This window comes from the organism of the source record quoted next, unplaced genomic scaffold (genome assembly GCF_019419815.1).
Source record: "Pyrus x bretschneideri cultivar Hongxiangsu unplaced genomic scaffold, Pyrus_bretschneideri_v1 Contig1, whole genome shotgun sequence".
Classification (NCBI taxonomy): domain Eukaryota; kingdom Viridiplantae; phylum Streptophyta; class Magnoliopsida; order Rosales; family Rosaceae; genus Pyrus; species Pyrus x bretschneideri.
Window position 1 is genome coordinate 16,170,934 of NW_025999390.1, and position 25,747 is coordinate 16,196,680.

General features: G+C 36.7%; 1 protein-coding gene and 1 pseudogene across 1 annotated transcript; one reads left to right on the forward strand and one right to left on the reverse strand.

The window, feature by feature from the left end:
• Positions 1-7,378: 7,378 nt before the first annotated feature.
• On the forward strand, positions 7,379-9,854 carry LOC125479589 (pentatricopeptide repeat-containing protein At5g44230). Its single transcript, XM_048589095.1, has one exon. It carries the CDS (start codon positions 7,394-7,396, stop codon positions 9,347-9,349), a length of 1,956 nt encoding a protein of 651 aa, XP_048445052.1. The 5' UTR covers positions 7,379-7,393; the 3' UTR covers positions 9,350-9,854.
• Positions 9,855-9,930: 76 nt separating this feature from the next.
• LOC125479592 lies at positions 9,931-24,551 on the reverse strand (annotated as a pseudogene).
• Positions 24,552-25,747: the final 1,196 nt, after the last annotated feature.

Sequence of the window (25,747 nt, forward strand, 5' to 3'; positions counted from 1 at the left end):
CTTACACATCTCATTTTTTTTCAGAAAAGAAAATGACGAACTTGGCGAAGCTTGAATTTGCTACCCTGGATATTATCGGGAAGAATTACCTGACCTGGGTACTGGATACCAAGATCCATCTGGAAGCAGGGAATCTTGAAGATACCATCAGGGAAGAGAGCAGCTCATCCTCTCAAGATCGGGTAAAGGCCATGATTTTCATTCGTCGCCATCTTGATGAGATGCTAAAGAGTGAGTACTTAACGGTTGAAGATCCGTTAGCTCTCTGGAATACCTTGATAAACAGATACAATCACCAGACAACAGTGATTCTTCTAAGGGCCTGCTATGAGTGGACTCATCTGAGGATTCAGGATTTAAAGTCAGTGGTAGAGTACAATTATGCGTTGTTCAGAATTACCTCTCAGATGAAGCTCTGTGAGGATACCATTACTGAGGAACATATGCTGGAAAAGACTTTCAACACATTTCATGCCTTTAACGTGCTCCTACAGCAGCAGCAGTATAGAGCGTGGGACTACACTGAGTACAACCAGCTGATATATGTGCTATTAGTAGTTGAACAGAACAATGAACTCCTGATGAAAAACCATCATTCCCGACCTACTGAATCTGCACCATTCCCAGAAGTAAATGCTGCTTCCCTCGAAGTGAACGCCACATCCTCTGGTGGTGATAATAATAAACGAAGATGTGGCCACATCCTCAGTTTCACAATCAGGTTCCGAGGCATAATTCAAGCCCGAGCTTCAAAAATGTAAATTGCCACAAAGGCAAAGCTCATATGAACAATGCTCCCATGAACTCTGAAGGAGCCTACTATAGGTGTGGTGGCAATGGGCATTGGGCACGTACTTGAGCCTACTATAGGTGTGGTGGCAATGGGCATTGGGCACGTACTTGTCGTACCCCAAAACATCTAGTGGATCTGTATCAAGCCTCCCTCAAGGAGAAGGGTGTTGAGACCAATTTTTTGGATCAGGCTAGACCAATGGATATACCTGATCCAATGTTTGACTTATTAGAACAGTTGAACACAACCTACCTAGATGTTCCAATTTTATTGTGGAAAGAGGAAATGAAGTATACCAGTCCGATTGAATCATTGATGTACTTTTATTATGCTGAACTTGTAGTTTAAAAGCATTTCAGATTCAATAAAAGTGGCATGTAAATTTATTGTTATAACTTACTTTTAGCTCTGATTCTCTTACTTAGAGAGCATGGATAAAAACTATGGTCATTCTCAGAACATGAGAAATGGTGGAGATATTTGTCTTGCAGACAGCGCAACCACGCATACAATACTTCGTGATCGAAAGTATTTCTCGAGCTTAATACTTACAAGAGTAGGGGTAACAACAATATCAGGACCTTCAGATGTAATTGAGGTCAGGGAAAGCTCAGATTATGTTACCAAATGGAACAATATTGTCCATACAGAATGCATTGTATGCTACTCGATCTACTCGAAATTTGTTGAGTTTCAAAGACATACGTTTAAATGGATACCACATTGAAACGAAAAGTGCATTAAATGTGGATTATCTATGCATTACCTCCAATGATACCCAGAAGCGTATATTGGAGAAGTTGCGTGGTTTGTTAAGTGGATTGTATTATACATATATAAGGATAATTGAATCACATACTGTCATGAACCAGAAGTTCATTGATTCAAAGGTTTACATGCTTTGGCATGACCGTCTAGGTCATCCAGGATCTACCATAATGTGTAGGATCATTACCAACTCTAATTGACATCCATTAGTGAGCAGACACATTGTTATCTCAAATGATAACCCTTGCAAAGCTTGTTCTCAAGGGAATTTGGTAATTAGACCATCACAACTAAAGGTTGTGCTGAATCCCCATCATTTCTGCAAAGAATTTAAGAGGATATTTGTGGGCCTATTCAACCATCATGTGGACCATTTCAATATTTTATGATTTTGGTTGATGCATCTACTCGATGGTCACATGTTTGTCTCTTGTCTACTCGAAATGTAGCTTTTGCGAGACTTCTTGCTCAAATAACTAAATTACGAGCACAGTTCCCAGATTATCCCATTAAGTCAATTCCTATACTCAAAATGGTTTAGTAGAAGCATTGATCAAGCGACTTCAGTTAATAACTCGCACTCTTCTTATGAAAACCAAATTGGCAGTCTCTACATGGGAACATGCCATCTTACATGTTGCATCATTAGTTCAATTGAGACTTATATCCAACCATCAATAGTCCTCAGTACAACTCATGTTTGGACATTAGCCAAACATTTCACATTTACGAGTTTTTGGTTGTGTTGTTTATGTGCCTATTGCATCGCTGCAACGCATTAAAATGGGACCTCAGTGTAGATTGGGAATTTACGTGAGTTTTGATTCACCATCTATCATTAGATATTTGGAACCCTTGACAGGTGAGATGTTTACAGCTCGTTTTACTGATTGTCACTTTGATGAGAAAGTCTTCCCGTCGTTAGGGGGAAAAAAGATCGTTCCAGAAGAACGGAAAAAGCTGACATGGGTTGTTCCCACCTTGTCTCATTTTGATCATCGAAGCATTCAATGTGAAAATGAAGTGAAAAAGATCGTTCATTTTCAAAGTATTGCTAATCAAATGCCAGATGCATTTAATAATGTTATAAGAGTGACAAAATCACATATACCAACTGCAAATGCACCTGCAAGAATTAATGTCCCTGTTGGACAAAATAAAGTGGCAGCGAATAATTAATCTGGTGCACGCCTGAAGCGTGGTAGACCCCGAGGTTTAAAAGATTCAGCCCCTCGAAAGAGAAAGTCGATGGCACAACTGAATCCCAATGAAATCATTCAGGAAGAGAAAATGAATGATAAATCCATAATTCATGATTCTGGAATTCTAGAAAAAGAAAATATCCTTGATGAGACACATGTCACTGAAGAAACAGAAGTACATAGAAGCAAAGAAATCTCTATAAATTATGATGTACAAATGAATTGTGTGATCAGAATGAAATAATCATCGATGATATGTTCGCATTCGCAGTAGCCACTGAAATCATCTTAAGTGATGATATTGAGCCTCGCTCTATTGATGAATGCAAACAAAGACAGGATTGGTCTAAGTGGAAAAATGCAATTCAAGCATAATTAAATTCCTTGGAAAGACGGAATGTTTTTGGACCAGTAGTCCAAACCCCACCTGGTGTAAACCCCATGGGTTACAAATGGGTATTCATAAGGAAATGCAGTAAGAAAAACGAGATTGCAAGATATAAAGCACGACTTGTTGCACAAGGTTTTTCTCAAAGACTTGGAATTGATTATAAGAAGACATACTCTCTTGTAATAGACGGAATTACGTTCCGTTACTTAATAAGTTGAGTGGTTTCAGAAAAACTTGACATGCGACTTATAGATGTCATCACTGCGTATCTATAACGTATCTATATGGAGAATTAGATATTGACATATATATGAAAGTCCTAGAAGGACTTAAGTCGCCTGAAACAAGTAACAAACCACGAGGTATGCTCTCGATCAAATTAAGACGATCATTGTATGTGCTAAAACAATCTGAACGTATGTGGTATAATCGTCTCAGTGAGTATTTGATCAAAGAAGGGTATATCAACAATGTCATTTGCCCTTGTGTGTTCATTAAGAAATCCAATTCTGAATTCGCTATAGTGGCAGTATATGCTGATGATATGAACCTAGTTGGAACTCCTGAAGAGCTCAATAAAACTGCTGAATATCTGAAAAGTGAATTTGAAATGAAAGACCTTGAAAAACAAAATTTTGTCTTGGCCTGCAGATCAAGCATTGTGCTAGTAGAAATTTGGTCCATCAATCAGCTTACATTGAAAAAATTCTGAAGCGATTTGGTATGGACAAGGCTTATTCACTCAGCACACTAATGGTCGTTCGTTCTTTGGACATTAAGAAATATCCATTCTGTCCAAAAGAAGATAATGAACTGGTCTTTGGTCCAGAAGTACCATATCTGAGTGCAGTAGGTGCTTTGTTGTATTTAGCACAATGTACTAGACCAGATCTAACTTTTTCAGTTAACTTGTTAGCAAGCTATAGTTCTGCTCCAACAATTCGCCATTCAAAGGGTATCAAAGATGTATTGCGATACCTTCGTGGGACAACAAATATGAATCTCTTCTACTCAAAGAACTCCACAAATGACCAGGTCCTTGTTGGATATGCAAATGCTGATTATCTCTTTGATCCGCATAAAGCCTGCTCGCAAACTGGATATGTGTTTAAGAATGGAGATACAACAATCTCATGACACTCAATCAACCAAACAAACATTAGTTGCTACATCTTCAAATCATTCAGAAATACTTGCTTTACATGAATCAAGTCATGAATGTTCTTGGTTAAGATCAATGATCCATCATATCCGGAATTCATGTGGTCTAACTTCGAAGACAGACAATCCAACTGTCATCCATGAAGATAATGCAGTCTGTGTTGCCCAAATGAAGGAAAGATTCATTAAGGGCGATAAGACTAAACACATATCTCCAAAGTTTTTCAATGCACATGAGCTTCAGAAGGCTAAATTTATTGAAGTCAGACAAATCCGTTCTAATGAAAATCTGGCAGATTTGTTCACCAAATCTCTACCAAAATGCACGTTTCAAAGGTTAGTGCAAAGCATTGGATTACGTTGACTTACTAAACAGCTAAATTTGGAGAATGCGGAATCAGGGGGAGATACATATCAAGGGGAGCACCTATGATACATGCATGTTGTACTCTTTTTCCTTCGATTAGGATTTTTTCCACTGGGTTTTTCCTATCAAGATTTTAACGAGGCAACATAAACATATTTAACATTATATCAACAATCCATGAAAAGTTGTACTTTTTTTCTTTCGCTATAGTTTTTTCCCACTAGGTTTTTTCGAGCAAGGTTTTAATGAGGCAATTGATGTTGATATGTGGGCTTTTAAGGGGGAGTGTTGAAAATACTAGTGGGTAATGAATGCCCATAGTATTGAAAGCCTTGCCACAGTATTGAAAACCTTGCCACGGTATTGAAAACCTTGTCACATCATTGAAAACCTTGGCAGAATATTGATATGTGGAGATCATTTGTCAAAGGTGTGGTGTAAATATTCAAAATGTAATAATACGGAGTTGCTCTATAAATAAAGCACTCCGACTACTATCAATTGATATAGTAGAAGTGAACGAGAGAAAAGATCAATAACATCATCTATTCCTCCGTCTTTTATTTGTTATCCTCTTGTGCTATAGTTTTAGTGTGACATTTTACACCTGTTTTACTCCATTCACTAAAAGGTTATCTCTCTAACTTTGACCTATTTATAACACTATCCAATTTTTCTTTCTTTTTATCTCGATAAAATAGTCATGTGTTGTGATTAAAATAGATAAAAAATTAGATGAAAATTTTTAAAATCCAGCATCAGGAGAGAATTGGCTATTTATAAAAATTGGGTTATTATACAAAATGATCATTGAGATTTGCATGATCAATAAAAATAGTCCCTGAGATTGAAAATCAATAGAAATGGTCCCTGAGATTGTCCACCATCCATAATTTTGATCATTCTGTTAAAAACTTTTTGTGCAATTTTCAAAATTTCGTAACTCAATTGATTCTTAACCAAATTCGACCTATAATATATCAAAATGAAGATAAAAAAGCGTAGAACAAGATTATACTATTTGGAAGTCCAATGATTGCTGGAGATGACCGGAAAATAGCCTGAAAGGTGACTGGTCTGTGGAAAAACTGGAAAACTCACCAGAAACTGGGTAAATTTTAAACGTTCATAACTTCTTCAATACGCAATGAAATCGAGTAATTCAAAAAGGAAAATAATACTTTTCGATGAAACGAAGAGAATGATATTTTTTTTTACTACTAACTCGCCGTGGTTTGGCCGAAAAACTGCTCGAAAGTGGCTAACTTGAAAATAGTTAGCCACTTTCGAGCCGTTGTCCGACCAAACCACGGCGAGTTAGCCTTCGAAAAAGTTACCATTCTCTTCGTCTCGTCAAGAAGTATTATTTTCATTTTTGAATCACTTGATTTGGTTAAGTATTGAAGAAGTTATGAACGTTTAAAGTTTATCCAGTTTATGGCGAGTTTTTCAGTTTTCCGTCGAACCAGTCACCTTTTAGGCTATTTTCCGGCCATCTCCGGCAACCATTGAGCTTCTAAATAGGTATAATCTTATTCTACATCTTCATTTTGATAAATTATGGGTCGAATTTGATTAAGAAACAATTGAGTTACAAAACTTTGAAAATTGTCCAAAATTGTTTTTAACGGAAAGATTAAAATCATGGATAGTGGACAATCTCAGGGACCATTTCTATTGATTTTCAATCTTAGGGACTATTTCTATTGATCATGCAAATCTCAATGACCATTTTGTATAACAGCCCATAAAAGTTCATATGAGTATTCGATTAAAATTAAAGTTCAAGAGGAAATTGGTTAATTAGAAAATTTTAGATGGGTAATTGGCTAGCAAATCAACAAATATACCATATTTTAAAGGTAGAGGGGATTAGGTGATTTTATTTCACTATAAACTTGTTTATGACGTGAGATTGATTCTCATAATTTTGTGAAAAATGTCGTACCAATGACATAGTCGAGGTTTGGCATATCATCCCAAACTTTTTCTCATTCAATAGACCCCCTGTCAAAAGCTTGTTTATAAACTTGTTCGTAATGTTTTGTAGGGCAATGTGTCATACAACTTAATCTTTCTAGCTACTGATCGAACTTTCGTCCGCTATTTGACAAATTATTATTCCATCTTTAAAGAAATTGGGATCACTTACCATTCAATTTTAATTCAATAGTGAAAGAAAAACTAAAACGACCCAAAAATTTAAAAAAAAAAAAATTTATTCTTCTTCAACTTTGAATCAAGATCGAACTGTGAAAATTATAAATTTGGATGCTTGGTTAAAAGTCTGTAGAACGTAGGAGATTGGTGAATCGAGGTGTTTAGTTACAAGTGTGATGTCATATTCTTAATTGAAATGGCTATAAAAGGTTACTTTTGCTATTTCAAAATTAATTTACGTTAATATCAGCATAAAATTAACAAAACCTTAACGAAAGATGTGTAGGGGTTTTGGAAAATAATTTTAAAACATCAAAAAAATATTTGTGATATGTTCAAAACCTGAAGGATTTTGTGAAAACGCAATAAACTTCAAAAGGCTGTATGTGTAATTAACCCCTAGAGATAAAAGTTCAATTCCGATCCAACCGTCAGAAAATCATTCTCTACTTTTCATGAAACGCAGCGTCTTATCTGGGTAGCGGGGCTTTCACTTCTTCATATCCATTTCTCAGAGTCGCGCGCAGCAGCAGCAGGGCTCGGATAGTCCAATGCAAAATCTTTCTCGCAAATTCTCGACAGTCCCAATTCACAAGCTTCTACCTTCACAGCTTCACCAGCACAGACCACATCCGGCCGAAATCTTCTCGGAGTTTCAGCAGAGGCGGAAGCTCTTGGAGCACAAGCTCGTCGCCGTTCTAGATGGATGCGCCGGCCTCCGCCAAGTCAAGGCGGTTCACGGTCACCTCCTCCTCCACGGCCTCGGCCAATGCTGCTACGTTCTCACTAAGCTCATCCGCACGCTCACGAAGCTCGACGTCCCCATGGACACGTATCCACTCCTAGTCTTCCGACAGGTCAAGTACCCAAACCCGTTTCTCTGGACGGCTATGATCCGTGGGTACAGTATCCAAGGACCTGTTTCGGAATCGCTGAATTTTTATACTTGTATGAGGAAATCGGGTGTTGGACCGGTGTCGTTTACGTTCTCCGCGCTTTTTAAGGCCTGTGGGGATGTGCTTGATGTGAATTTGGGGCGGCAGATTCATGCCCACACGATTTTAGTTGGTGGGTTCGTGGTGGATTTGTATGTGGGGAACACTATGATCGATATGTATGTGAAATGTGGGTTTTTGGAGTGTGGGCGCAAGGTGTTTGATGAAATGCCTGAGAGGGATGTTGTTTCTTGGACTGAGCTGATTGTTGCTTATACCAAGGTTGGGGATATGGAATCAGCCCGGGAGTTGTTTGAGGGGTTGCCTGCAAAAGATATGGTGGCGTGGACTGCAATGGTTAACGGTTATGCTCAGAATGCCCATCCGAGAGAGGCTTTGGATTGCTTTGAGAGAATGCAGTGTGCTAGTGTAGGAACTGATGAGATTACGTTGGTTGGTCTCATTTCGGCTTGTGCACAATTAGGTGCGTCTAAATATGCTAATTGGGTTCGGGACATTGCTGAGAAATCCGGTTTTGGGCCTACTGAAAATGTTCTTGTGGGTTCTGCATTGATAGATATGTACTCCAAGTGTGGAAGCTTGGATAATGCATTCAAGGTTTTTCAGGGAATGAAGGAAAGAAACGTATTTTCTTATAGCTCAATGATTTTGGGGTTTGCAATGCACGGTCGTGCAAGTGCAGCGATAGAATTATTTCATGAGATGTTGACGACGGAGATAAGACCTAACAAGGTTACTTTTATAGGGGTGCTGACAGCTTGCAGCCATGCTGGTATGGTTGATCAAGGTCGGCAGTTATTTGCAACCATGGAGAAGTACTATGATGTTGTTCCAACAGCTGATCATTACACTTGCATGGTAGACCTACTTGGTCGAGCTGGGCGCTTGGAAGAAGCTCTTGAGCTTGTTGAAACAATGCCAATAGATGCCCATGGAGGCGTGTGGGGAGCTCTACTCGGGGCATGTCGTACCCATGGGAATCCCGACATTGCTCAGATTGCTGCTAACCATCTTTTTGAGCTTGAACGTGATAGTATTGGAAACTATGTAGTGCTCTCGAACATTTATGCATCAGCAGGAAGGTGGGATGAGGTTTCAAGAGTGAGGAAGTTGATGAGGGAAAAGGGTCTGAAAAAGAAACCTGCATATAGTTGGGTTGAAACAAAGAAAGGCGTAATTCACGAGTTCTGTGCAGGTGAAACAACCCATCCAGAGTACACCGAGATTAAGAAGACGTTGGAGGACCTTCTGGACAGATTACTGGCTAATGGCTACCAGCCTAACCTGGATTCTGCGGCTTATGCTGTGGGAGATGATGAAAAGACGCGTATATTAATGTCTCATAGTGAAAAGCTAGCTTTAGCGTATGCATTACTCAGTACAGATTCTGTTTCCACCATTAAGATTATGAAGAACATTAGGATTTGTGAAGACTGTCATTCGTTTATGTGCGGTGCATCCCAAGTTACGGGGAGGGAGATTGTCGTGAGAGATAACATGAGATTCCACCACTTCCACAACGGGACATGCTCTTGCGGAAACTTTTGGTGATTGAACCTGCAGATGAAGATTGTTGGAAGAAGATTACAGAGCAATGATTGATAAGGCGGAAGGCCAGGTTTCAAGCAATATGATCATTTATGGAACACAATTGGAAATTAGTCTTGCTCCTTAGGCAAATGTGACAGCCAATGCAGTCGAAGTTCAACCATCATTTGGATTTTGGAGCAAAGATTTTGCTGGTCTGCTGCCGTGGTATTGGAGGCTTTCACGACGTAACAGAGTTTTGAGAGATATATTAGAAGTACATGAAGCCTCGAAGACTTGCAGCTATGACAATTCAGAACCGTCGCTGGAGCCCTTGGCATTTCATTTCACATACGAAGAATATTTGAGTATCTCCACTCTATTATTTTATGTTAAAATTTTGTATCAATTCAGCCTTTCGGAATAAGAGAGTTTGTATGTACAATTTTGAAACATCAGCTGAACAATCGTATCATGTAGCATTGGAAATTATCTATATACTAAAGCTCAGCAGAAAACCACTGTTCATCCTGTGAGAGCGAGCACTGTTCACCAGCAGTGAACTCCCAAGCTGCCCTCCCATGCCTTCCTTCCCGATTCTTTAATGTTTGGTTTCTTGGGTTTAGCCTGTTAGCATTAGGGTTAGGATTAGCTTATTATAAATAGCGTGCTTGGTATTCGGTCGTGAATATATTAGTCACGATGTAACTTTTTGAAATTTTGTAGCCGTTTTGGTATTGTCATTTTGTTTAATAATATTCTTATTATTTTGTAGTCTTGTTGGTTGCAACTCTGATATTTAGCAGGTTTCATCCTTCGGGATATAATCTGCTTTGGGATCGTATCCGTTTGCTTGTGTCCGTTTGTTGTTCTTGTTCAGATTGTCTAGTTGTGTTTGACAGTTTGCAGGGAAAAAAAAAAAGGTGTGTTTAATTTTTTTCAGTTGTGTTGACGGCCTTCTGCTCCTTCCCCGCCTTCCGTATTCGTCTCTGGTCACCTGCACGTTTGGACGAAGCTCCGACCCGAGAACCACTCGGATCGAGTTCATGCCCACTTGAACTCCTGCAGATCAGATTTGATAAACCCGCCGTTTATGTTCCGCACCGTACTTGCCATCTCCACTGCACCGAAACCTGATCAGTTCCGTCCACAACCTGCACCTCCCCACCAGACCCGTGAACTCGTCTACCCACCACCGTGCTGCCTTCGCACCGTACCCGCATCCTCGCCGCCGCTTTGATCCGCACTTCACCGCCGTTGCTATCCCATCGCGTCCAGAATCCCAGAATTGAGATCCCATACCTGCACTCGGATTTGTTTTCTCTGGAGAACACTTCCCAGAAAGAGAGGTTGAAAGGAAGAGGGAAAAAACAGAAAAAGAAAAAGAAAAAAGACGTGATGTTTGAAAAGAAAAAAAGAGAAAAAGTGAGATAGGCCCACATGGGCAAGGAGAAATATGGTTAGTTTTTGAGTTTCTGAGAGGCCCACATGGGCAATGTGGCCTGTTGTTGAAATCTTTTGTTGTCGGTGTTGGCTTGTTTGAAATTGTTTTGTGACCGTCACTCGAGTGTTTGGAGTTGTGATCACTTAAGTGATAGTGTTTGTGTTTGCTCGTTCGTTGCTACAATTGAGATATGGAAATCTCATTCGTTTAGTGACGGGTTCTTTCTATACTCTCAACACTAGTCAGTTTGAATCAAAATTAATTTGTCAGCAAAAATTAGTTTGTCAATCCAGTCAAGTCCAGTTCGCCAGTCAAGTCAAGTCAATTTCGCCAGTCAAGTTAATTCAAGTCAAATTTGCATGCCTACCAATCCGCTTAATGGAGCCAGTCTGCATCTGCTTGTTTGTAAACCCATGTCCTATACCGCCATGAGTTTGATGAGGATATTGGAAACTATTAGTATTTAGGTTTACTTCAATGTTTGATTTCTTGGGCTTAGATTGTTAGCATTAGGATTAGGGTTAGCTTATTATAAATAGCTTGCTTGTTATTCGGTAGTGAATATGTTATGTAGCCTCTTGAAATTTTGTAGCCGTTTTGGCATTCTCAATTTGTTTTATAATATTCTTATTACTTTGTAGTCTTGTTCGTTGCACACTTTGATATTAGCCACCGCTATAGCTTATTATATGATTAACAACGCTAAACCACTACATTATACTGTAATTGACTTATTTTACAGGAATAATATTATAATCACTAGTGATGTCTGCCGGGAAGCTTCTCTTTGATCTTGTCCGTAATCCCTTTCTTTTCGTGGAGCTCCTCCGTGTAAGTGGTGACGCCGTAAGTATTGGTGGTCGAAGTGGTATGTGGTGTTGAGTAGTAGGGGTCATCCTTGTGGCCCCTCGACAGCTTGTCCTTGATCTTGCCCATCATCTGTTAGAGTAAATGTATAATTTTGGAGAATAATCCGAATAATATCTTTGAGATACGACTTGAATCGTTTCCTTAAAGTGTTATTTGTCCCCACTCGAATGAGTTTGCTAAGAGGTTCTTGGCAAGTCACTTTCAGGATACAACAAAGCATGGAATATTCGATTAGCAAAACCGAATTGTATTCCCTTAGAAATAACTAGAAAAAAATTGTATGAATGTGATGGAGAGAGAAGAGAGCAAAGAAATTGTGTAGACAACAAATTTCTGAATAATTATTTTCTACTAATATCACCAATATATATAGGGAGAATTACACCCGTTCGACACATTCTTTGATTTGAGTATGTCTGATACAAAACACATTGCAACAGTATGTCTAATGGATATATCTGATACAAAACACCTCTTACCCAAAGGTCATATATGCTGTCAGATGCCTAACCAATGGGTATCACTGTTAGCAAAAAAGCTACAATGCTTCGAAAGATATAATTGTTGGGTCAATGACCCAACTTCCCATCAAACAACCACCCCCCCCCCCCAACACATATATACATACATACATATATATATATATATTATTTTTTAAAATATTCAACAATCTTTCCCTATTTTAAAAATATATAGAAAATCTGCAATGCTTCGAAAGATATAATTGTTGGGTCAATGACCCAACTTCCTGTCAAACAACCACCCACACACACACACACACACACACACACACACACACATATATATATATATATATTATTTTTTAAAATATTCAACAATCTTTCCCTATTTTAAAAATATATAGAAAATGATATTACAACTCTTTATAATTATCACAAGCATACCGATATACTCATGCATACAATAAAGGTGTCTTTCGAATTAAACCTTTAATTAGTGTAAGTAATTCAAAGTTATAACGAATGCGATGATGACCTAAGTTTAAACCACCTATTCTTATGTTAAAACCGGAATCACTACACACATGACTATGTCTTATTTCCTTAAAGAAATTTCTGAACTAATTAAGTACTATTACGGCCTTGTGCTTCATCCTGGTTTCATAAACATTTACAAAAGAAAACCCAACTCTTGGCAGAAGCGGCACCACTTCTTATGTTCATATAGGTGAGGTTCCTTCCCATGTCCCTGTTACTATAGACATAATTACAAATAACCTCATTAAGAGATAAAACTCATCCTCCTAAATGTAGCAGTCATGCACTGATCATCCTGGAATGAGCTATATATTAATTTTTAGTGTTTTCACAACCACTTTTCAATAACTTGTTATTACCCATTAAACTTTTAAACTAGTGATGTTCTAGAGAAAGTCGGGTTACCATTATTGGTGGCTAATTTTCAGTAAAGGGTTTTAGCCCCATTCCACTAGATGTACTAACTACCAAAGCTCTTGAAAGTACTTTCGTTAACGGATCCGCCAAGTTATTACTTGATTTAATATAAATAATATTAATAACTACATCAGTTATTAATTGCTTGACATATTCATGTCTCAAGCTAATATGTCTAGACTTTCCATTGTATACCTTATTGTATGCTCTAGACAAAGTATCATCACTATCACAGTATAAAGAAATGGATGGCATTGGTTGTGGCTGCAACTCTATTTCCAATAACAAATTTCTAATCCATTCCGCTTCTTTACCTGTTGTTGCTAATGCTATAAATTCAGATTCCATAGTTGAATGTGCTATACATGTTTGCTTCTTCGGAGCCCAAGATATTGCTCCTTCGGCAATTGTAAAAATCCACCCTGACGTAGACTTATTATCATTAGCATTTGTTATCCAACTTGCATCTGAATATCCTTCAAGTACTGCTGGAAACTCATAATAAGTTAAACTCAGGTTTATAGTTCTTTTAAGATAACCAAAAATTCTATTTATTACTTTCCAATGAGTAGTACTTGGATGACTAGTGTATCTAGAAAGTTTGCTTACTGCAAATGCGATATCTTGCTTGGTACAATGCATGACATACATTAAACTTCCGATTACACTAGCATACTCAAGCTGTGCAACGGACCTACCGGAATTATTAAGCAAAGTTTGACTAGGGTCATAAGGGGTATTTGCTTCTTTTATTTGTAGATACTAAAACTTAAGAAGCAACTTTTCTATATAATGTGACTGACACAAAGCGTAACCCCTATTATACTTCTTTACTTTAATTTCCAAGATAGTATCTACTTCATTCAAGTCCTTCATCTTAAATTTTGAATTTAGATACTCTTTAGTTTTAGATACACCGTTCATGTTTGTACCAAAAATTAGCAAGTCGTCGACATATAAACATATAACAACACCATAATCATTTGTGAATTTAGAGTATATGCATTTATTAGCACTGTTATGTCTAAATCCATATGATAAAATGACAAAATCAAACTTTTCATGCCATTGTTTTGGTGCTTGCTTCAATCCATATAATGACTTTACTAATTTACAAACCTTTTTTTCATTCTCAGGGAAAACAAACCCTTATAGTTGTTCCATATAGACTTCTTCATCTAAATCACCATTTAAAAAAGCCGTTTTCACATCCATTTGATGTACATGCAAATTATATAAAGATGCCAATGCAAACAATATTCTAATTGATGTGAGCCTAGCTACTGATGCATACGTATCGAAATAGTCCATTCCCTTTTTCTGCTTAAAACCTTTGACAACCAGTCTAGCTTTAAATGTCTGAATAGACCCGTCTGTATTGTATTTTCTTCTAAATACCCACTTACAACCTATTGCTTTTGATCCTTGAGGCAAGTCTACTAAAACCCATGTCTGATTAGATATCAATGATTCAAATTCGTCATCTATTGCCTCTTTCCAAAAAGTTACATCTCTTGAAGTCATTGCTTCGCTTAGACTTTTAGGATCATCCTCAACATTCAACAATATGGGTATTTTTTTAAGAACCTTTGTTCTATTTCCTTCAACTAAAAATACAATAGATTGAGATGAAATAAAATCAAAGCCTAGAGTCTTTTTTTTTCCTTACTCTTTGGCTTTTCCTTGGTTCATTAACAATTTCAGATTGTTTTCTTTTCTCACCTTGAGAATGACTACTAGTCGGATTAGAGAAAAGTGTTTGATCATTCTCTTTTCCAGACATTGAGTAGTCGTTATAGAATTTATTTTCTATAAATTCGACATCTCTAGACTCAACTATTGTATTTGAATCTAAATTAAGTAACCTATGCCTTTGAATTTTTTGCATATCCTACAAATATGCTTTTAATTCCTCTTGGACCCAACTTGGATCTCTTAGGGTCCAATGTCTTGTAAAAAGCACACAACCCCATACTCTCAAATATGACAAATTTGGTTTTCTTTCTTTCCAAATTTCATATTGTGACATATGTGTCTTTGTAGATGTAATTCTATTGTGTATATGGCATGCAGTAAACAATGCTTCACCCCATAAATATTTTGGAGTATTAGCATTAATCATCATAAAATTAATCATTTCAGTGAGTGTTCTATTTTTTCTTTCTGCCAAACCATTTTGTTGTGGTGTATAGGGTGTAGTTCTTTGATGTATAACACCATGCTCTTCACAAAAAGTATCAAATTCATGTGAAAAATATTCACCACCTCTATCATTACGAATGCATTTAATTTTCCTTCCTTTTTGGTTTTCAACTTCAGCTTTATAGCGCTTAAAACACTTAAAGGCTTCATCTTTATTAGACAATAAATAAACATAAGTGAACTTAGAACAATCATCTATAAATGTGATAAAATATCTTTTTCCTCCTCTTGTTAAAACACCATTAAATTCACATATGTCAGAATGTATTAAGTCTAATAAATTTGTGTTTCTTTCAGCAGTTGGAAAAAGGTTTCTTAGTCATTTTTGCTTGAATGCATGTTTCACATTTATCATTATAATCATCATTACAAGCAATTAAAGCAAGTGTGTGCATATATTTTAAAGATCTAAAATTTATATGTGCTAAATGTAAATGCCATAAATGAGAGGAAGATTCAACAATATAAGCATAAGAATTCACTTTATTATTAATATTTAGTTTTAACATCCTATCACAAGAGTACCCCTTCCCAACAAACATTCCATTTTTTGACATTATTAACTTGTCGGACTCTAGAACAGTCTTTCTACCGTTCTTATATAATAAATTCGCAGACACAAGATTCTTTCTAATTTATGGAACATGCAGTACATTAAGCAACGTCAAATTTTTCCCAGAAGTAAACTGAAGTTCAACGGTTCCTTTTCCTAAAACTTTGGCAGAATTATGATTCCTCATTAAAACCTCTTGATTGTTCGTTGATGCTTCATATGTCATGAATTGTGCCTTGTCATTGCACACATGTATAGTAGCTCCTGAGTCGAGCCACCGATTAGAGGATTTTATTGTCGCTGCCATATTTAGTTCGGTAATCATGCCAATATGCATCATTGATACCATTGCAACAATGTTATCAATTCCAAAGTTTTCCACCATATTTGCACTATTGGTCTTATTGGTATATTCCTCACTTGCTTTTCTGTGTCTACAATCACGAATGTAATGGCCTTTCTTTCCACAATGGTAGCAGACACTATTTGCATTCTTTTGATTGTTGGAATTGGTCTTCTTAAACTTCTCTTTGTCAATTTTGACTTTGAAGTTCTTTTTGTATTTGTTTCCTTCGACAATGTGAACTTTGGAGAAATCTTGATTTGCAAAATTCTTATCACGATTTTGAGTTTCTTCTTCAATTTGAATACCCTTTTGCAAATCCTCCAAACTAATATCTTTCACCATGTGTAGAAGTTTATTTTTATAATTATTCCATGTTTGGGGTAATTTTGCCATAATAGTTCATGAACTTTGCCATAAAAGGATCCGGAGTAACTATTTTATGTTCACAAAGCTTTGAGACCAAGACCAATAGTTCATGAACTTGGTCTAGGATGAGTTTGTTATCAAACATAGTGAACTCATAATATTTGAACATTAAAAATTTATCGGTACTTTTTTTCTCCGTTGTGTACTTGTGTTCAAGTGCTTCCCATATTTCCTTCGGAGATTGAATGTGTGTGTGCAGGTTATATAAGCGATCAAATAACGTGCCCAAGATGTGTCCTCGACATACCAATTCATCTTCTTCATGCTTTTTTCGATTGGCAACTATTTTGTTCGAGTCTTTATCACTTGGTTTACGAATAGGCTCCAATTTCAGGTCCAACACATATATGACATTTAGGACAGTAAGCATGAAACGCATCTTGTCCTTCCATCGAGTGAAGTTTGATCCATCAAATTTGTCTAACTTGTAGACATCTTGATTGATAATCTTCAAAGTCATGTTATTAGACTTGTTCTCCATGACAAAAATAACACTTTAAGATTGTTAGAGTAAATGTATAATTTTGGAGAATAATCCGAATGATGACTTTGAGGTACGACTTGAATCGTTTCCTTAAAGTGTTATTTGCCCCCACTTGAATGAGTTTGCTAAAGGGTTCTTGGCAAGTTACTTCCAGGATACAACAAAGTATGGAATATTCGATTAGCAAAACCGAATTGTATTCCCTTAGAAATAACTAGAAAAAAATTGTATGAATGTGATGGAGAGAGAAAAGAGAGCAAAGAAATTGTGTAGACAACAAATTTTTGAATGAATCATTTTCTACTAATATCACCAATATATATAGGGAGAATTACACCCGTTCGACACATCCTTTGATTTGAGTATGTCTGATACAAAACACATTGCAGTAGTATGTCTAATGGATATATCTGATACAAAACACTTCTTACCCAAAGGTCATATATGTTATCAGATGCCCAACCAATGGGTATCTTTGTTAGCAAAAATGCTACAATGCTTCGAAAGATATAATTGTTGGGTCAATGACCCAACTTCCCGTCAAACAACCCCCCCCCCCCCACACACACACACACATATATATATATATATATATTATTTTTTAAAATATTCAACATCATCCCCTTCTCCTAGTGGTGCCTTCCGGGGTAGGTGGTGCCGTATGTTGTGTCAGTTGTGGTTGAACCTGGGAGCTTCTCCTTTATCTTCTGTTTCAGCCCCTTATTCTTCCTCCTCCCACCTAACCCATCATCCTTAGATAACTGCACCACAATAATTACATACCCAACATATATAAATTCCAAGAGAAAATGTAAGTTAAATAGTTTCAAGGGAAATTTTTTTTGTCTCTTGAAATATTAGGAATACCACCTCCCTAATGTAGGAGTTTGAGACCCTCTTGTCCCACATTGGTCAACAGTATTCTTTCACTAGCCTTTATATAGGTTTATTCCTTTTTCTTAGTAATTAGAACTTGGACCATTTGGAAATGGATTGAAGGTTTGAGCCTTATGGTTGTGTGGATTAGGCTTGATGATTATACTATAATATTAATATTAATTAATCAAGACAAGGGCCTTGGACCTTGGGGCACTTGGGGCCAAGGAATTAAAATTAATCTGATCAATTAGTTTTAATTTCGAATTAAGTTTTTAATTAAATTAATTAAAAACGTTTTGATTAATAGACACAACTCTTTGGAAAGAGATGTATCTCTTTGGAAAGAGTTGTATAGCTTTAGATACATCCAAAATGTGTATAAAGAGGTATGAAAGAGCCTATATAACTGGAGTCCTCAGTTCCATCAAAGAGGTCATCTTTTCTTCCTCCTTGTCTTTCGTACAAAATTTCCAGAGAGTAAACACACAAAGCAATTTGCTAGAGTTCTATAATCCAGTGCGGGTTGTAGAATTAGGTAGTTGTATCCTGGTCGAGCAGACGTTGTAGAACCACAAACACACGAGTGGGACGGAAATACTGTTCGAAGGACATAGCATTTACGCTAGCCTCTACCTTCAATTCATTCAAGTTAGTATCATTTTAATTTTTTGTAATTATTGTGTAATTGTATTCTGTAGTGCAAGTATTTTTGAATAATAAAGTATAAGTATTTCGATTCTATATTTCTGTTATTTTATTGTTTCTAAATTGTTCTCCAACAATCTTCGAACAGTATGGAACAATCAGGAACTAAACCTCATTCTGAGAAGCCTGAGAAATTTAAGGGCGAAGACTTCAAAAGATGGCAGCAGAAGATGCTGTTTTATTTGACAACCTTGAATTTAGCTAATGTTTTACGCGAGACTGTACCTACTGCAGATGGAGAAAATATTTTTTCTGCAGAAACTTTAACGGCTATAGATGCCTGGAATCATAATGATTTCCTCTGCAGAAACTATATTCTCAATGCATTAGATGATTCATTGTATGATGTCTATGTAGTATGCAAAACAGCCAAGGAACTTTGGGAATCACTTGAGAAAAAATATAAAACTGAGGATGCTGGTTCGAAGAAATTTGTCGTGGGCAAATTTTTGGACTACAAAATGGTGGATTCCAAGTCCGTTGTCTCTCAAACTGAAGATCTCCAGAAAATCATCCATGACATTCATATTGAAGGGATGGTGATCAATGAGTCTTTCCAAGTGGCGTCCTTTATAGAAAAATTGCCACCTTCTTGGAAAGAGTTCAAGAATTATCTCAAGCACAAACGTAAGGAGATGACCCTTGAGAATCTCATTGTCAGGCTGAGAATAGAGGAAGATAACAGAAAGAATGAGAAGGGCCTGGTTTCGAGTATGGAAGCCAAGGCGAATGTTGTTGAAGGAAGTTCATCAAAGCAAAGGCCAAAGTTCCAGAAAACTAAGAAGAAGGAAAAACACTTTGTCCCTGGTGCGAAAGGCAAAGACTTCAAGAAAATCAAGGGAAGTTGATGGGTTTGTGGAAAACAAGGCCATAGGGCTCAAGAATGTCGCCATCGAAGGGATCAAGGTCCTGGAAATCAAGGCAACAACAACCGCGCAAACCTGATTGAAAACAATGTGGATGCCTTAGCTGCAATGATTTCTGAAATCAACCTTGTATCTAATCACGTTGATTGGTGGATAGATACCGGTGCAACTCGCCATGTGTGTGGCGACAGAAATATGTTTTCTTCGTACCAGAAAATCAAGGGAAACGAGCAGATGTTTATGGGAAATGCATCTGCATCTGTTGTGGCTGGAATAGGGAAATATGTTCTGAAATTCACTTCTGGAAATGAATTAACCCTCCTTGATGTGCTACATGTCCCCGATATAAGGAAGAATCTTGTTTCTGGTCCTATCCTTAGTAATAAAGGATTCAAACTAGTTTTTGAGTCCAATAAGTTTGTACTAACTAAAGGGGGAATGTTTGTAGGGAAGGGTTGCCTTGCTGATGGATTATTCAAACTAAATGTACTTGCTAATGCTATGAATGAAATAAATAATGTTTCTGCTTATATTGTTGATTCGTCTAATTTATGGCACTCTAGGTTAGGGCATGTAAATTTTCGTTCACTTTTTAGAATGCATAATTTAGGTTTGCTGCCCAAAATTGATTATCTAGATAATGTTAAAAATGTGAGACTTGTACAGAATCGAAATTTGCGAGTCAAAGCTTTAAATCAGTGCATGAAAAGTCCAGTGATTTATTGGATTTAATTCATAGTGACTTGTGTGATTTTAGATCATATCCAACTCGTGGTGGAAAGAACTATTATGTAACATTTATAGATGATTTCAGTAAGTATTGTTATGTTTATTTACTTCATAGTAAAGATGAGACCTTGGATATGTTTAAGACATATAAGGCAGAAGTTGAGAATCAACTTAACAAGAAGATTAAAGTCTTAAGGTCTGATAGGGGAGGAGAATATGAGTCTCATGCCTTTGCTGATTTTTGTGCCACACATGGCATAATTCATCAAACAACAGCCCCTTATACACCGCAACAAAACTGGTGTTGCCGAACGGAAAAATAGGATTTTTAAAGACATGATCAATTCTATGTTGAATAGCTTTGGGCTTCCACACAATTTGTGGGGTGAAGCTTTACTTACTGCAAATAAAATTTTGAATCGAATTCCACCTAAAACGAGAAAGGAGTCACCATATGAATTATGGAAAGGAAGAACCCCAACGTTTAAATTGCTTAAAGTGTGGGGTTGCCTGGCAAAAGTACAAGTCCCATTGCCAAAAAGAACAAAATTAGGGCCTAAAACTATAGATTGTGTTTTTATTGGTTTTGCATCTAATAGTTCAGCTTATAGATTCTTAGTTTTTCATTTCGAAGTTAGTGATATACATGTCAATACTATTATAGAATCTATAAATGCAATATTTTTTGAGGATATATTTCCATACAAAATAGGCAAGTCTAATTTATTGAAAAAGAGATTACATGATGATGTATCTGAGGTTAATGACGAACCTAGAGAACATGATGATGGTTCATCCTCGTCTAGAGTTCAAGAAGAAGAAGAACTTGAACCTAGAAGGAGTAAAAGGACAAAAATTAGAAAGGACTTTGGGCCTGATTTTGTGACCTTATTAACCGAGACAGAACCTCAATCATTCAAGGAGGCCATGTCCACTCCTGAAGCTCCATTTTGGAAGGATGCAGTTAACAATGAGATAGATTCCATTATGCAAAATCATACATGGGAATTAGTCGATTTGCCCCCTGGCAATAAGCCAATTGGGTACAAATGGATCTTTAAGAAGAAATAAAAACCTGATGGTACGATTGACAAATATAAGGCTCGTTTGGTAGTTAAAGGATACCGTCAAAAACATGGTTTGGATTTCTTTGATACATATTCGCCTGTAACGAGAATTACGTCAATAAGACTGTTGATTGCTATAGCTGCACTCCATAACATGGAAATACATCAAATGGATGTAAAGACTGCATTCTTAATTGGAGACTTAGATGAGGAAATATATATGGAACAACCCGAGGGGTTTGTGGTTAAAGGTCAAGAACACAAAGTTTGTAAACTTGTGAAATCACTATATGGGATTAAACAAGCTCCAAAGCAATGGCATGAAAAATTTGACCATATTATGATAACACACGGTTTTAAGATAAACGAGTGTGATAAGTGTGTCTAGACAAAAACTCAAAATAATTCTTGCGTTATGTTGTGTTTATATGTAGATGATATGCTTATAATGGGAACTAACAACGAGATAATAAATTGGACCAAGAAGATATTGAAATCAAGTTTCGATATGAAAGATCTTGGATTAGCTGATGTGATTCTTGGTGTAAAAATAAAAAGAAACCAAGAAGGATATATTCTTACACAGTCCCATTATATAGAAGCAACACTTAGAAAATATGGTCATTTGGAAAGTAAAGATGCAATTACTCCTTTTGATGCCAATAGCAAACTTAAGAAAAATAGAGGTGATGCTATATCTCAACGTGAATACTCACAAGTTATTGGAAGTCTTATGTACATTATGAACTGTACAAGGCCTGATACAGCATACTCAGTGAGTAGACTCAGTAGATATACATGCAATCCTGGGCATGATCATTGGGAAGCTTTAATTCGAGTATTGAGATACTTAAAGCATACAATGAATTATGGATTGCATTATACAAGGTATCCTCTTGTGCTTGAAGGATTTACTGATGCGAATTAGATATCGGATAGTAATGATACAAAATCCACAAGTGGATATGTATTTACTTTGGGAGGAGCAGCAATATCTTGGAAATCTTCTACACAAACATGCATAGCCTGATCAACTATGGAATCGGAATTTATAACTCTCGATATGGCTGGAGGAGAAGCTGAGTGGCTAAGAGATTTTTTGGAGGATGTTCCCATATGGCCTAAACTTGTAACGGCAATATGTATACACTGTGGTAGTTTAGCTGCACAATATCGAACTAAAAATAATGTATACAATGGGAAGTCTAGACAAATTAGACGAAGGCATAATACAATAAAGCAATGGCTCTCTAGTGGTGTAATTTCTATTGACTATGTTAAGTCAAAAGATAATATTGCAGATCCGCTTACTAAAGGTTTGTCTAAAGAGCAAGTTAAGCATACATCGAGGGGAATGGGTTTAAAGCCAATAGAGTAAAATGAAACTACCAAACGGAAACCTAACCTAGTTGATTGGAGATCCCATGGTCTAGGTTCAATAGGCAAACTGGTTTGGCTAGATTCAAGAAGAAACACACTTACATACCCATTCCTATGATGGAAGAAGTGTGGTGACTGCTGATGATGTAGGATACATTAGTTTAATGATATTGATACTTGTAAATTAAGTGGAATAGTAGCAGCCTATTCTTAATCAATATCACCTATATGAGAGTAAATGTGGGGTCGCATTTATGAGAATTACATGGCTACATTCTCTAAAGCTCTCATGAATCCATGATTTGTTTAGGACCAAAAAGAACACAAACGTATGAATTTGTGATGTGTAAATGTGGCATATGTTTTGCTTATTGTCTTGGTTTACTACGGAGATGAATAGTTCAAGATTTTATATTCACTGCGTCATCTAGTAAATCCGATAAGTATATACTAAGGTAGGTTCAAGTCCAAAAGACACCTCTCCTGATGTATGTCACATCTATTGTTTACTCTCGTATCTTAGTGTTCTAGGACCAAAGAGTCGTCTCAAATGTGGGGTATTGTAGGAGTTTGAGACCCTCTTGTCCCACATTGGTTAACAGTATTCTTTCACTAGCCTTTATACAGGTTTATTCCTTTTTCTTAGTAATTAGAACTTGGACCATTTGGAAATGGATTGAAGGTTTGGGCCTTATGGTTGTGTGGATTAGGCTTAATGATTATACTATAATATTAATATTAATTAATCAAGACAAGGGCCTTGGACCTTGGGGCACTTGGGGCCAAGGAATTAAAATTAATTTGATCAATTAGTTTTAATTTCGAATTAAGTTTTTAATTAAATTAATTAAAAACGTTTTGATTAATAGACACAACTCTTTGGAAAGAGATGTATCTCTTTGGAAAGAGTTGTATAGCTTCAGATACATCCAAAAGGTGTATGAAGAGGTATGAAAGAGCCTATATAACTGGAGTCCTCAGTTTCATCAAAGAGATCATCTTTTCTTCCTCCTTGTCTTCCGTACAAAATTTCCAGAGAGTAAACACACAAAGCAATTCGCTAGAGTTCTATAATCCAGTGTGGGTTGTAGAATTAGGTAGTTGTATCCTGGTCGAGCAGACATTGTAGAACCACAAGCACACGAGTGGGACGAAAATACTGTTCGAAGGACATAGCATTTACGCTAGCCTCTACCTTCAATTCATTCAAGTTAGTATCATTTTAATTTTTTTGTAATTATTGTGTAATTGTATCCTGTATTGCAAGTATTTTTGAATAATAAAGTATAAGTATTTCAGTTCTATATTTTTGTTATTTTATTGTTTCTAAATTGTTCTCCAACACCTAAAAATATACTAATTCCAGGAGAAAATATAGTTAAACAGTTTGAAGGGAATTTTTTTTTGTCTCTAGAAATATTAGGAATACCACCTCCCTAAAAATATTCTAATTTGAGATGATACAAATAAACAATAATTGTAGTAGGATTTCACACACACGTTCACTTGTGTGAAAATAATGTGACAAATAAACAAAATCTTATGTAAAATTAATGTCGCATTTTTGTATGCGGAAGAGAGATTACTTACAGAGCTCGAGCTTGAGCTGCCAGAGCGATGAAGCATGCCAGTGGCACCATGGTGCTCTTTCCTGCCATAATCGTGACCAACCGTGTCTAGAGCACTGTATTCTCTGGCTGTGGCTGGAGTGATGCCAGTATTAGCACCATGATGGCCAAGAGGGTTTCCGTACTTGTCCACTCGGGGGCCCACCGGGGTGTCGTACTCGTCGGTTGCCTGGGTCGGGTTTCCGTAGGCGTCGGTCGGTGGTGGCCCGAACTGGTTACGGTAATGTGCCATTTTTCAATAGACACAATGAAACCGTTTCTTTTTATTTGAAAATTTTGAATGTACTTTGATCGGATTTGATGGATTCTTGAGTTAAAAGTTTGGATCGGTTTATATAGGCAAATGAACAGTCATGCATGTCACACTGGAACAAATTTTCAATGTGACAGGAATACGTATGGTACTGCACGTGCTTTTATGTAAGTGGTAAGAAATTTTATTTTTCAAGTTTTTAACTTTTTAACACACATATCCCACCATTTGTATAATGAACGTAGTGTACCATCCCGTGTGCTGATCACATTGAAAAATCTCTCGTCACAGTGGGGTTCTTACTTGTTACACGTACATGAATAGTGACTTCGGTGCCCTGTTAACACGTTGATTACTGAGAAACGTGGCAGTGTGTGCAAGGAAAAGTGTATGTTGATTCGGCATAGAATATTTAGGACTCCGGATCTCTTCCACCAAAACTCACCAATCAATTAATCCGGATCGTTGAAATTTGATCTAACGGCTAAAATTATTATAACTTTTAAAGGAATCCTCTATTTGTAGCCGTTAGATCAAATTTCAAGGGTTCAAATTAATTAATTTGTGGACTTTGATGGGAGAGATCCGGAGGAAATCCCTTCCGAATATTCATGGTTAACATGAGATGAGTCAGTGTTAATCTTGTTCGGAATATGATTTTTCTTTTCTCTAAATTTTCTATTGTTTAATCTATTTTATTTAAAAAGTCACAATTAAGCAACATTAATATTTCATGTGACTTTTTTATAAGCAAATAAATACAATAAAAAGGTGAGAAAAGAGGAAGGCAAAGGGAGCGAAAATTTGGAAATTTGAAGGCGAGTCCTACTACGTCTTGTCATGGAGATGAAGAGCTCGAGACACTTCACCGCGTCTGTGAACTTGAAGATTTGTGGCACGTTTACCTAAAAAATAGGGAGAATTGGATTGATGAAGAATTGAATTAAGGAAAAGTCAGAATCAGATTCATGTTGAAACTGTTTACTTAAATGTTCTGAAATCGGAGTATGAATAAAATTGAGTTCATATAAGTTGTTTGTTAATTCACCTAAATCAAAATAAAAATCAATATGATTACTAAAATGCCCTTGTTCTTTTTTGTTTTATTCAATGTTCTAAAAGCCGCTAGGCGCTAGTCGGGCGATAGGAAATGGTCTAACGCCTAGGCGGATTTA